Source organism: Notolepis coatsorum, assembly GCF_963971535.1.
Source record: "Notolepis coatsorum genome assembly, chromosome: 17".
In the NCBI taxonomy this organism is placed as follows: Eukaryota; Metazoa; Chordata; class Actinopteri; order Aulopiformes; family Paralepididae; genus Notolepis; species Notolepis coatsorum.
The window spans coordinates 80021391-80034384 of record NC_140181.1 but is presented as its reverse complement, the minus strand read 5'-3'; the positions used below and the strand labels follow the sequence as shown (position 1 = coordinate 80034384).

The 12994-nt window shown below is 45.1% G+C and overlaps 2 protein-coding genes across 2 annotated transcripts in view; both read left to right on the top strand.

Annotated features, from left to right (window-relative positions):
* Positions 1-197, top strand: part of arhgef3l (Rho guanine nucleotide exchange factor (GEF) 3, like) — a gene marked incomplete at its 3' end in the record, with an annotated part of 25040 nt that extends 24843 nt beyond the window's left edge. Inside the window, 1 exon segment of the mRNA XM_084333513.1 lies at positions 99-197. Coding sequence (XP_084189639.1) covers positions 99-197 — 99 coding nt within the window.
* Positions 198-1208: 1011 nt separating this feature from the next.
* Positions 1209-12750, top strand: usp21 (ubiquitin specific peptidase 21; the record flags this gene model as incomplete). Its single annotated transcript, XM_084333512.1, has 11 exons — positions 1209-1361; positions 2169-2225; positions 2355-2472; positions 3022-3136; positions 3689-3808; positions 6095-6159; positions 6505-6692; positions 9306-9384; positions 9518-9625; positions 11606-11720; positions 12648-12750. 11 exons carry the CDS (start codon positions 1209-1211, stop codon positions 12748-12750), a joined length of 1221 nt encoding a protein of 406 aa, XP_084189638.1.
* Between the last annotated feature and the right edge of the window lie 244 nt (positions 12751-12994).

Below are 12994 nucleotides of genomic sequence, written 5' to 3'. Positions count from 1 at the left end.
GTGCATAGATAACGGCTATCATAAGTATATTACTTGCATGTATCAGGAGGCTGTAATTGGTGTCCTGTTGTGAGGTTATGTAATCGCCACCTTTCCAGGACACGGGTCATGTCAAGGGTAGCCGGCAGGTTATTCTAAGAGCTTTGTGTGAGGTTTCTGGAATAGCCTTTTGTTTCCTGAGTGTGCCTGAAAAGTGAAAGTGTTAATATTGGTCAGGTCGGTGTCTGGATAATTCGTTTCCACTTTGTAAGCGCCAGAGAACGGAGACAGCCAGGGCGGATCAACCTGATCTATGGACAGTAGGGGATTTACTGTATAAAGACGTTCATTCACAGAGGAGATTAAGCTGTGTTTCAGTAGTGCCTTGCCTTCTCCCTGCCCGTCTCGGTACAGTACACTGCTGATCAGCTCAGGCTGGCATTACTGCTAAGGTTAGGGGTTTAATTCCCACTGGTGCCAAGAGATGAACGTAAGCACTTTTAGTTCTGGACATGTAGTACTGTAACCATATATAGTACTGGTGGATGAAACCATCACATGTCGTTTTCTATAAAAATATAATTGTTTACGAAACATGTAAACAAACACATACAACAACAACAACAATAACATCAACAACACAACTAAAATAACAATCGCTATTGGTATAATAGCTATAGCTGCGAGGTTAATTGAAAAGGGACTCTCTATTTCAGGCCATAATCACATGAGCCACCGCTGCCGTGTACGTCTCATCCTTCACCTGTATGTCACAGAGCTGAGGTAGAGCGATACGACCCACAGCGCTGAGGTAGAGCGATACGACCCACAGCGCTGAGGTAGAGCGATACGACCCACAGCGCTGAGGTAGAGCGATACCGACCCACAGCGCTGAGGTAGAGCGATACGACCCACAGCGCTGAGGTAGAGCGATACGACCCACAGCGCTGAGGTAGAGCGATACGACCCACAGCGCTGAGGTAGAGCGATACGACCCACAGCGCTGAGGTAGAGCGATACGACCCACAGCGCTGAGGTAGAGCGATACGACCCACAGCGCTGAGGTAGAGCGATACCGACCCACAGCGCTGAGGTAGAGCGATACGACCCACAGTGCTGAGGTAGAGCGATACCGACCCACAGTGCCGGGGCTCCCCAGCTGCCCGGGCTGCAGTATCTCTGGGCAGGCCCCCCATACAGGGTCCGGGTCCTCTGGCTGAAGCAGCGTCATGCCTGGAGCCACGGGGGGGAACATGGAAGGCTCCTGTCAGGCCTTGTGCCGCACCCTGGTCTCCCAGAACGGCCTCCAGAGAGAGACCGCCGACATCTCCCAGTCGGTCCTCTACACCTCCCTCATGGGCCTGCTGCTGGTTGCTGATGAGGTGCGTGTGTGTGTGTGTGTGCGTGTATGTGTGTGTGTGTATGTGTGTGTTTGTGTATAGACGTATGCATCCATGTGTGTGTGTATGTGTGTTTGTGTATGCATGCATGCGTGTGTGTGTGTGTGTGTGTGTGTGTGTGTGTGTGTGTGTGTGTGTGTGTGTGTGTGTGTGTAAGAAGTAGTGTTGTCTTGAGAAGATGTGGGGCTGTGATCCATCCTCTTATAATCTTTGTCATTTTTTATGCTTCCTTAAGAGCTTCTGTGTCTGTGTGGGAAGAAAGTGACAAGGTGTAGATACATAGTGTACATCGACACACGTGTTTAAGCACCCGTTAGATGTCCCTGCCTGCTCGTAACAGGATAAGTGTTTGAGCTAATGAGATAAGTAGGCTAAATCTGTCCTATAGACACTGATCACACACACACACGCACGCACACACACACACACACACACACACACACACACACACACACACACACACACACACACACATACACATACACATACACACACACACACACACACACACACACACACACACACACACACACACACACACACACACACACACACGCGCAGAGCGAGAGGAAGAGGAAGAGGGACTAACATGTTGGGATCAGGACAGTCAGACTGAAATACATTGTACAGGCAGGAATCAAATACTCTGACACATGCAAAGTGTCCAAACAGTGTAGGGCACACAACGTGAACGCACAAACAGCAGAGACTATAGCAATTGATCGGAATTTTATAATGTGTGGTTTTGGAATTCTGCTCAGTAGCTTCCCTGTATTATATTCCTTACAGAAAGAACAACTCAAACTCGGAAGTGGAAGAGTGGGCCTTAGGAACGTAGGAAACACAGTAAGTGTGCTCCAGTTGTGTGATGCAGGGGGTTCTCTAAGCTAGTAGCCAGGAACTGTTGGACTTGGGAGTTGAGTCACACCACAGATGTCATTCTTACTCAATCCCCTTCCCTTGTGTCTTCACCAGTGTTTCCTCAATGCGGTGGTTCAGTGTTTATCTCACACACAAGGCCTGCGGGACTACTGCCTCCTCAAGTGCTACAGGCAGGAGAAGTGCTCCAAAGAGGAGCCTAAGCTAATGGAAGGTATTCACCATCCTCTTCTCTCCTCTCCTCTCTTCTTCTCTCCTCTGCTCTCTTCTTCTATCCTCTCTTCTCCTCTCCTCTCTTCTTCTCTGCTCTCCTCTTCTATCCTCTCTTCTTATCTGCTCTCTTCTTCTCTCCTCTCCTCTCTTCTTCTCTCCTCTCTTCTTCTCTTCTCATCTCTCCTCTCTTCTTCTCTGCTCTCCTCTCCTGTCTTCTCTCCTCTTCTATCCTCTCTTCTTCTCTCCTCTGCTCTCCTCTCTTCTTCTCTTCCCATCTCTCCTCTCTTCTTCTCTGCTCCGCTCTTGTCTTCTCTTATATCATCTCTTCTTCTCTCCTATCCTCTCCTCTCTTCTTCTCCCCCTCCTCTCCTTTTCTCCCCCTCCTCTCCTCTTCTCTCCTCTCCTCTTATATCCTCTCCTCTTCTATTCTCTCCTCTCCTCTTCTCTTCTCCCTTCTTTCCAGTTTTCTTTTCTCCTTCAACCCTAATGGCTAATAGTCTAACCTTTGCCCCCCCCCCCCCCTCTCTCTCTCTTGTTTTCTCTGTGTCAGCATTCTCTCAGGTGCTGGCAGGTCTTTGGGATGTGAATGGAGGAGACACAGTGGTAAATCCACGCCAGTTCTACACTAGCTTTAAAGAAGCAGTGCCTTACTTCAGTGGCTACAGGTGAGCCCTCCTGACAGCGCTGCTGGGTCCTGGGTTGGAAAAATGTAATCTCTAGTTTATAGTATCCTGTGTTGCAGCGACATCAACAATTCAGTCCCTTCGACTCCCGGAGAGTCAGCATTGCCTTGGCTTGGGCTGATCGCTATACTAACTCGTTTGGCTGAGTTAGGGGGAGGGAAGCCGTGGGTGGGTCCTGGGCGTTGTGGACAGCGACCCCTACAGTTCGGTCGGGGCGCCTGCACAGCGAGGGTAGGATCTGGAGAAAGGTAGTGTGACCTTCCACACGTTACACTCTCCTGGTGAGAATCTGCACTGCCAGGCTGGCTGCCGGCTGGCTGCACATGTGTCGGAGGAAAGCATGTGACAGTCTCCGGCCTCCCGGACCAACAGTAGGGGGGGTGCGCAACAACCAGGAAGGGGGTTGGGAATCGGCATAACAACTAACAGTGGGATGGGAGAAAAATCGAAAAAAAAGGAGGGGGAAAAAGATAATAATAAAAAATAATAATAATAATTCAGTCCCTTGTCGTCTTTCACTTTGTTGCTTCCCAGTCAGCAAGACGCCCAGGAGTTTCTGAGGTTCCTGTTGGACAGGCTGCACACCGAGATCAACCGCAGACCGTACGTGCGACGGACAGCGCTGGAGCCCGAACAAAAGCATGCCAAATTTAGGTAGGTGACAGTCATTAAAGAAGCCTCTCTCTCTAAGTGAACGACTAATTATCTCAAAACATGAACACGAAGGGCAGCTGGGTAGCGCAGTGGACTAAGCACTCGCCTACCACCACAGAGACTCTGGGATCGAATCCAGCTGTCAGCGGTACCTCCGGCTTGGTCAGTCGTCCCTACTAACGCAATTGGCGGGTTAGCAGGTGGCAAGCCAGTGAGGTATGGGTCCTGGTCGTAAACTGCGACTCCTACTGGTCGGTCGGGGCGCCTGTTCAGCAGGGAGGGGATCTGGAGGAAATAACGTGAACCTCTGCACGCGTTATGTTCCCCCAGTGAAACTCCTCGCTGTTAGGTGAAAAGAAGCGGCTGGCGACTCCACATGTATCGGAGGAGGCATGTGGTAGTTCTACACCCTCCCCAGGCCGACAGTGGGGCAATGCGCGCAACCGCAACGACCAGGAAGGGAATTGGCATAACAACTAAATTGGGATGGTTTAAAAATACAGAAAGCCCAAAAAATAAATAGAAGAAAAAAAGAAGCCGCTCTCTCTCTCTAAGTGAACGACTAATCATCTCAAAACATGAAAACGATGGTGGTGAAAAAGGTAATCGTGAATTTAGAATCCTGAGAGTGTATTTCTACCTGTTGTTTTGACTACTCTGCTTCTTGAAGTGGCATCTTTGGAGAGTGAAGATTTTTCACATTAGTACCTCACATTGCATCAAACGTTCGGCCAACAGGGGCTCTGTAGGTAGAGCAGTCATCTGGTTATCCGGAGGTTCCCGGTTTCTTTTCCCGCTCCTCCCGGGCAGTGTGTCAAAGTGTCTTTGAGCAAGACACGTAACCCCTAATTGCTCGCAATGAGCAGGTTGGCACCTTGCACGGTTGCCTCCGCCGTCAGTGTGTGAATGAGTGAATGGGTAAAATGTGAGGAACAAATTGTAAAGCGATTTGGATTAAAATATGTTGCAGCCATTTACAATTTATTTACTGTATGAAGCAAAATCTCAGGAGGCTCATACAGAACCAAGCGTTTCACAATAACATGTACCTTATAGCTATGTGACAAATAAAACAAAACTTGAAACTTGAATTAAAGTCAATAAAATTCTAAATGTTTGTGAACATGAGCTACTCTCTCATGAAGCCAGAAACCAGAGGAATAAGACTCAAACCTGTGTAAGTTTAATGTCAGGAGCTCCTCTACTGTCAATGAATGGGACACTGGTTTTGTGGACCCACAAAATGTTTGTTTTATTTATTATACCCAAATGAGCTTTATTTGATTCTTATTCCTGAAAAAGGAAATGTCCCCCTATTCCCTGGGTTGCTCTCATGGCCGAAGAGCAAAACCTCCTATCTGAAAAAACCTCCTATCTGACCATATTACTATATGATGTGTTAACAATACCGACCAGGTATTAGTGCCTTGCAGATAGGAGGTTTCCCCCAACCTTTTTAAAGCAGATAATGAGGTTTTGCTTTTCGGCCATCGAATAATGTCTTTCCTAATTCATTATCTATGGAGCAGCTCCAAACTTGATACTTTATTTTTTTTTGATCCACTTTTTCTCCCATTTTCTATATTTTCTCCCATCCCAATTTCGTATCATCCAATTCAACCCTCCCCTGTCACGAACGCTGTTTCTTGCCTCCCACAAGCCGGCTGCAGTGAGGACTAAGTCATACATAGCACAAGTCCCCTCCGGTACTTGAGGTAACAGCAGTCGCATCTTTTCACCTGCGCAGCTCGATCTCTCAGTGTTCGAGGAGTAACGCGTGGGAGGCTCACGCTGCCCCCGACACTTCCTGATTCTACTGCGCAGGCGCACCAACCGACTTGTAGGAGTCGCTTGTTCACAACGTTCGATCCCCACCCTTCAGTTTTTCCCTCCCCGTAATACGGCCAATGTGTATTACTGCGGACGACCAGCCAAACTGAAAAACAATGTGGAGAGCTGGATTCGAACACGCGAATCCTAGCGTCTCCACACTGGTGGCGAGTGCCTTAGACCACTACACCACCTAGCCGCCCAAACTTGATACTTTATACGGATGATATCACAAGTTTGAGTTTTTGGATTTTGGAGAGAGTTGTTCATGTTCATTAACGTTTTTAGACTCTCTTTAGACTATTGGAATCACATGGGATAAAAATGGGTGTGGTTCCCTTTTAGGTCCGAAACACTGTACACACAGTAGTTTGTGTTTCCGTCTGTATTTACTAGACAGGATGCCAGATAATGTTAACTCTTTTTCACACAACCGTTGTATATTCTGTCTCTCAGGATCTCCGAAGAGGCCTCCGCTATGTGGAAGAGGCACTTGGAGAGGGACGACAGCAAGATAGTAGGTAAGGACACACTCGTATCGCTTCTCTATCCTGATCCCCAATTTCCCCAAGGGGATCAATAAAGGATCATCTTATCTTATCTTATTATCTTATCCAGAATACACGTTTCAAGTTTTGTTTTATTTGTCACACTGAGATTGTGCTTCATACAGTAAAAAGAATAAAGACCAAACACTATACGAAATATACAATATACAAACTAAGGTACAAAATGAAGTACAAAATGAAGCCAAAATGCAAGAATGCTAAATGAGGTTGGGATGTAGTGCACATCTTTAGTAATAAATAGATATAATATGACGAGCGATTCTCAATTCATCCCCTGCCCCCGTTTGTATCCGTCAGACCTGTTCTCAGGTCAGCTGCGTAGCTCGCTGCACTGCTCCGTGTGCTCCCACTCCTCGACCACGTTCGACGTGTTCTGCGACCTGTCTCTGCCCATCCCCAAGAGGAGCTCCGGCGGGGAGGTGACGCTGAGGGAATGCCTGGACCTCTTCTCCCAGGAGGAAAGACTGGACTTGGAGAACGCGCCGGTGAGTGGAAACGCAGAGAGGTGGCGTTGCCCTCCCAGTGAGCTGTGGTGTTCCACAAGGAAGCATACTAGGACCGTTACTGTTCCTAATTTATGAAAATGACATGTCATCAGCTTGTGACTGCAACTTGTTCCTGTTCGCGGACGACTCAGCCCTGCTGGTCTCTGACAGGGACAAGTTGCAGGTTGAAAAGGCCCTCAGCTCGGCAGAATCTGCACCTGGCTCGCTGACAAACTATCATTACACCTGGGTAAAACAGAGTCCATTCTCTTTGGATCAAATAACAAACTCAGCAAGGCCAACAGCTTCTCTGTTACAGTGGGTGACAATATTGTCACAAGGAAAGATGAAATTACTTACATGGGTTCCATCCTAGAGGCAAATCTTTCCTGTGACAAAATGGCAACCAATGTAATCAAAAAAGTCAACCAACGAAAAACCCACCTCACCCCTGCCAATTTTGCAGGGGTGTAAAAAGTACCCAGAAATTATACTTAAGTGAAAGTATGGGTACCGTCTCAAAATCTGACTCAAGTAAAAGTCAAAGTATCTGGCTAAAAACACACTTGAGTAAAAGTCAAAAAGTCCTACTTTTAAATGTACTTAAGTACTAAAAAGTAAAAGTAATTTTTTTTTAAAGGGATACACCACGGGTCTCAAACTCATTCCATCGTGGGCCAAGTTTTCATTTTAACTACACATTGCACCAGGTGAGTTAGTTGAAGAGGTGAGCCAATTAGTGAAATCATCAGCTGGTGTTTAGGCAAGGCTGGAATGAAACCAAGCATACACTCTGCCCACAATGGAATGTGTTCTGCGATAGACAATGCTGAAATGAAAGAACAGAGGACACTTTTTTTGCATTAAAATTATTTAATGCACTTCTCCATTGAAGTTAAACTAACATGGACGGCATTCACATCACAGCATGAATAATATCACAATATTAAAAACAGAATGGTGTATCCTGAATAATATCACAATATTAACCACAGCATACTGGATTATCCTGAATAATATCACAATATTAAAGGCTGAATACTGGAGTACCCTGAATAATATCACAATATTAAAGACAGAATACTGGAGTACCCTGAATAATATCACAATATTAAAGACATAATACTGGAGTACCCTGAATAATATCACAATATTAACCACAGCATAATGTGGATCTGACTGTCTATTCTTTTGATAGCAGGTGTTTAATCAAAGATCCCTGCTTTCTAGTGTTGCACAAGGACCAATCAGCATGGGTATGGGCGGGTTCATTTTCCATTGATGGGGATTTGATTGGCTGTTTACCTGCGGTCGCAGGATTAATAACGTTAACGTTAGTTCGGCCAGATAAACAATTAAAATATACTAATTAAAATGGTTGGACCTCTGATATTTGTACTTTGTACTTTGGAGGTCTGCATTTTAAATGTAAGGAGTACAAAGTATGTTTTTTTTCTCTGAAATGTAATGGAGTAAAAGTACAAAGTATACAAACCTAATAATACTTGAGTAAAGTACAAATCCCCCAAAACAGTACTTAAGTATTGTAACGAAGTACAATTACTCAAGTACTTTACACCCCTGCAATTTTGACAACTTAGGATGGCTTAGAGTAGACGACAGAGTACAGCAACTTGCAATGGGCCTGGTCTACAAGATACACTACACCACTAAGATACCCATGTACATGTCGAAATACTTCCCAAAGGTCAGTGAATTCCACGACCACAACACCAGAGGGAGTTCCACAAATCATGTTCAACCCAGATTCGGCTCAAACAAGGGACTGAACACGTTTCGCAATTATGCCGCAACAATGTGGAACGCCCTACCCACAGCCGTAAAATAATGTGAATCCCTACCCTCCTTCAAAACCGCTCTCAAAGAGCACCTACGGGAGGCTGCAATTCGAAACTGGCCCCGGTAAATATCCAAACATTCTCAAATGTTTACTTATTTCAAGAAATTGCCAAGCTAAATTATTGACTTGTTTCAATGACACATTTACTTAAAACTAGTTTTTATTTCTTATTTTTGTCAGATATTTTTTGCAGTGTAGAGTTCTCTCTCCTGATTGGATAAAGTGTGGTATTGGTAAAGTGTGTTTACTGCAGAGCGGAGGGACTGTACTGGGAGACCCATGGCCCCACACACTCTGACCACTGTATCAGTGATGGCTATTGGAATGTAGAGCTATTTAACACATCTTTTTACAAAAAAATACCACTTACAGCACCTTTAACTTAGGATCCATCTAGGTGTCATTCTGTTTCACCCTTTCAAGTGTAGTTTATTTTGTTATGTGTGTGGCAGAAGTCATGGGTGTGAGTTTTCTTTTCAATTGTTTTATTTCTTTATCGGATACAGAGGTTTGGTTCATAGATATAAACATGGGGTGTGTGTGTGTGTTTTCGTGTGAGTTTGTGTGTTGCAATATTCTCACTCTTTCTGTCAGTGTCTCTCTTTCTCTATTTCTCTCTGCATTACAAGTGTCATTGCTCATTCTCATTGTCTCATTGTCTCATGGTTGTGTGTGTGTGTGTGTGTGTGTGTGTGTGTGTGTGTGTGTGTGTGTGTGTGTGTGTGTGTGTGTGTGTGTGTGTGTGTTTTCAGATGTGTGAGAGATGTAGGCGGCGAACAGAGAGCACCAAGAGGCTCTCCATCCAGAGGTTCCCTCGTGTCATCGTCATCCGTATCCTTGGCAACGATTGTTTTCCTATTTCATCAGCATCAGCAGCAGCATTCGCCTTGTATCCACATTGACTGCGATTATCTCACTGACAAAGACGACGATTGGCGATGAATCCTTAACGGGTCTGAATCAGATCTGAACCGGTTCTCCATGTCGAGGTGGTCCATCAGTAAAAGCACGGCGTGTGTGTCCTTCCCTCTCAACAACCTGGACTTGGGACGCTACGGACCTGTGGACTGCGGTAACACTATTAACTCTCCGTTTTCTACCCGCACTTCTTTATTCTGTACGTCTCTCATCCCTCACACTCTGTGTGTGTGCGTGTGTCAGTGGTGGAAGAAGTACACAGTTCCTTTACTCTGTACTCTGGTAAAAGTAAAAGTCCTCCATTCAAATTATACTCAAGTAAAAGTAGAGAAGTGTTTGCTATTGAATGTACTTGAGTATCTAAAGTTAAAGTACGCATTCTAAATGGTGTTTGTGTATTCCGTTGCTTGGGAGTGTTCAATCCTCGATTCATTGACCTCTAAAAGTTATGTTAAAGTGGTATGTGGTCCAGTTATGCTGCTCTGATTACGTCCTCTTGAAGTTGACAGGCTTCAAATGTGAAAGTATATACCGTAATTCCTCTAATAGTAACCGGTATTCAATTAAAAACCGGGTCTCTATTAATGACCAGGTGCGCTGTTGAGCTAAGCAATTATAAGCCGGCCTCCTAATACAAGCCGGGTTTCATGTATATTAGAGGAATTACGGTATTTCCCTCAACGGATTTACCATAGGCAATATATTTTGTTATTGTTGTTATATGCTGGCCTGGCTGTGCAGTAAATACCATATAATGGTATGGTGTTAATGTTTACCAAGAGAGTAAGCCTACCTCAGAATTGTATAAAACGAAGTTATTATTATTATACCAGTATTGTGATTGCACTATTTTACTTTATTTAACTTTTTTTGACCACCTGTAATTGCACTGTTTACTACCGTATTTCATACAGTACTTGGTTTCAATACAAGCCTGGTATCCGCTACAGTTGAAACAAATACAAGCCGGGGTTACTATTAGAGGATTTACAGTAATCTTCATATATTTTTGCCATGTTTTCTATGCAAAATCATTATCTTCAACTGAACTAGTAACTGATGGGTTCAGATACATATAGTGGAGTCAAAAAGTACAATATTTCCTTTAAAATGTAGTGGAGTGAAAGTATAAAGTTCCCTAAAATGAAAATACTTATGTAAGGTAAAATAAATTGTTAAACTTAAGTACTTGGTTACTTTCCACCACTGCCAAATACCAGTCTTGTTTTATTATTATGTGGGAAACCAATGCCAGGTATAATGAGCAGGATTACTGACTGACTGCAGTTTTGCCTTGTAGTGGAGTAAAAGTATAAAGTTCCCCAAAATGAGTACAAGTAGCTCGGAATTGTACTTAAGTACAGTACTTTCCATCACTGTATGTATGTGTGCTTATGTATGTGGGCTTGTCAGTATGTACTGTATGTGTGCTTGTCAGTATGTGTGTGTGCTTGTCAGTATGAATCTGTGCTTGTCAGTATGTGTGTGTGCTTGTCAGTATGAATCTGTGCTTGTCAGTATGTGTGTGTGCTTGTCAGTACGTGTGTGTGCTTGTCAGTATGTGTGTGTGCTTGTCAGTTTGTATGTGTGCGTGTCAGTATATGTGTGGGTTTGTGTCCATTACAAGTGTCATTGCTGTCTCATTGTCTCATGGTTGTGTGTGTGTGTGTGTGTGTGTGTGTGTGTGTGTGTGTGTGTGTGTGTGTGTGTGTGTGTGTGTGTGTGTGTGTGCTTGTCAGTAGTATGTATGTGTGCTTGTCAGAATGTGTGTGTGCTTGTCAGTATGTGTGTGTGCTTGTCAGTATGTGTGTGTGTGCTTGTCAGTGTGTGTGTGTGTGTGTGTGTGTGTGTGTGTGTGTGTGTGTGTGTGCTTGTCAGTATGTATGTGTGCTTGTCAGTATGTGCGTGTGTGCTTGTCAGTATGTGTGTGTGCTTGTCAGTATGTGTGTGTGTGTCAGTTTGTGTGTGTGCTTGTCAGTATGTGTGTGTGTGACCACGCGTGTCAGTTTGTGTGTGTGCTTGTCAGTCTGTGTGTGTGTGTCAGTTTGTGTGTGTGCTTGTCAGTATGTGTGTGTGTGACCACGCGTGTCAGTTTGTGTCCAGGTGTTAAGTAAATGTGTCTGTCTCCTCACAGGCCCCGTCCTGTACGATCTGTACGCCATTTGCAACCACTCTGGCACCGTGAACATGGGCCACTACACCGCATGCTGCCTGGAGAGCAGTGGCTGGTGTCACTACAACGACACGAGGTGAGATGCTCCCCCGGTCTCTCTTGCTCCCCTGTGTGCGATACTCCGTAGAGGGTGTGGTTAAGTTTTTATTCGATGGGGATGTGGTAGGGATTGATGTGTAGGGTGTTTGGGGGACTGGCTGTTCCGGGGGGGGTTCACATGCCTTCGAGCGGCATTGTACTTATTGTATGCCTATTCTTAAGTCTGCATGTTTACATTGCACTACTTTGATTGTCTTTTATACCTATTCTTATGTCTGCAATTTATGCATTGTTTTTTATTCTGTCAATTGTGTGTTGATTTTATGCGTATGTTCATTTTATACTTATTGCTGTGGAGCACTCTGGACTGCGTGAAGAGTACTATATATATCATTATTAATATTTATTATTGTTATATTGTAGAAATGTGTGCATTGTTGAAATGTCTGTAAAGTCTCGACGACATTGAAAATGAGGGTGAACTCAATTGTCGTCCATGTCGGGATGTTTTCTTTTGCATAATAAGCTGTTCCGTATGTCGGTGGTTTTCTAAATGTTATGTCTAAGCTGGTCTGTGGCAACGGCTTTATCCAGAACGTGAACGTCCTCATCTAGAACTTCCATCAGACGTTTACAGTGGTTTTACCTTCTCTCTCCCCTCTTCTCTCTCTCTCCCTCTCTCTCCCCTCCCCTCTCTTCTCTCCCTCTCTCCCATTCTCTCTCTCCTCCTTCTCTCCCTCTTCTCTCTCCCCTCTTCTCTCTCTCTCCCTCTCTCCCCTTCCCTCTCTCCTCTCCACCTCTCTCTCTCTCTCTCTCTCTCTCTCTCTCTCTCTCTCTCTCTCTCTCTCTATCTTCCCTCTCTCCCCTCCTCTGTCTCTCTCTCTCTCCTCTGCTCTCTCTATCTTCCCTCTCTCCCCTCCCTATCTATCTCTCTCTCTCTCCCTCCCCCCCCCCCCCCCCACAGTGTGAATCCAGTCTCAGAGAACCAGCTCCAGACAAGTCAGGCCTATGTGTTGTTCTACCAGCGCAGCAACAACAGCAGCAGCAGCACCACAACCAGGAAGTAAACTCCACAGTGACATCACAAACAGCCAATCAGAACCGAGTACTTCTGGTGGACATAGAAAACCTATAGATGCAGCTGTAACTCTGGCATCCCTGAACTCGGGTTCGGTGAGCAGGTACACTTGACTGACTTCAGTGTTCTGCTGCTCTGAGGAGGAGAGGAACTCTTAAGAGGATTTGGGAGAAACTGTGGACATTTCCAGGGACTCAAAGGGACCGCGGAGACCGACATTCCTTCTCCAAACG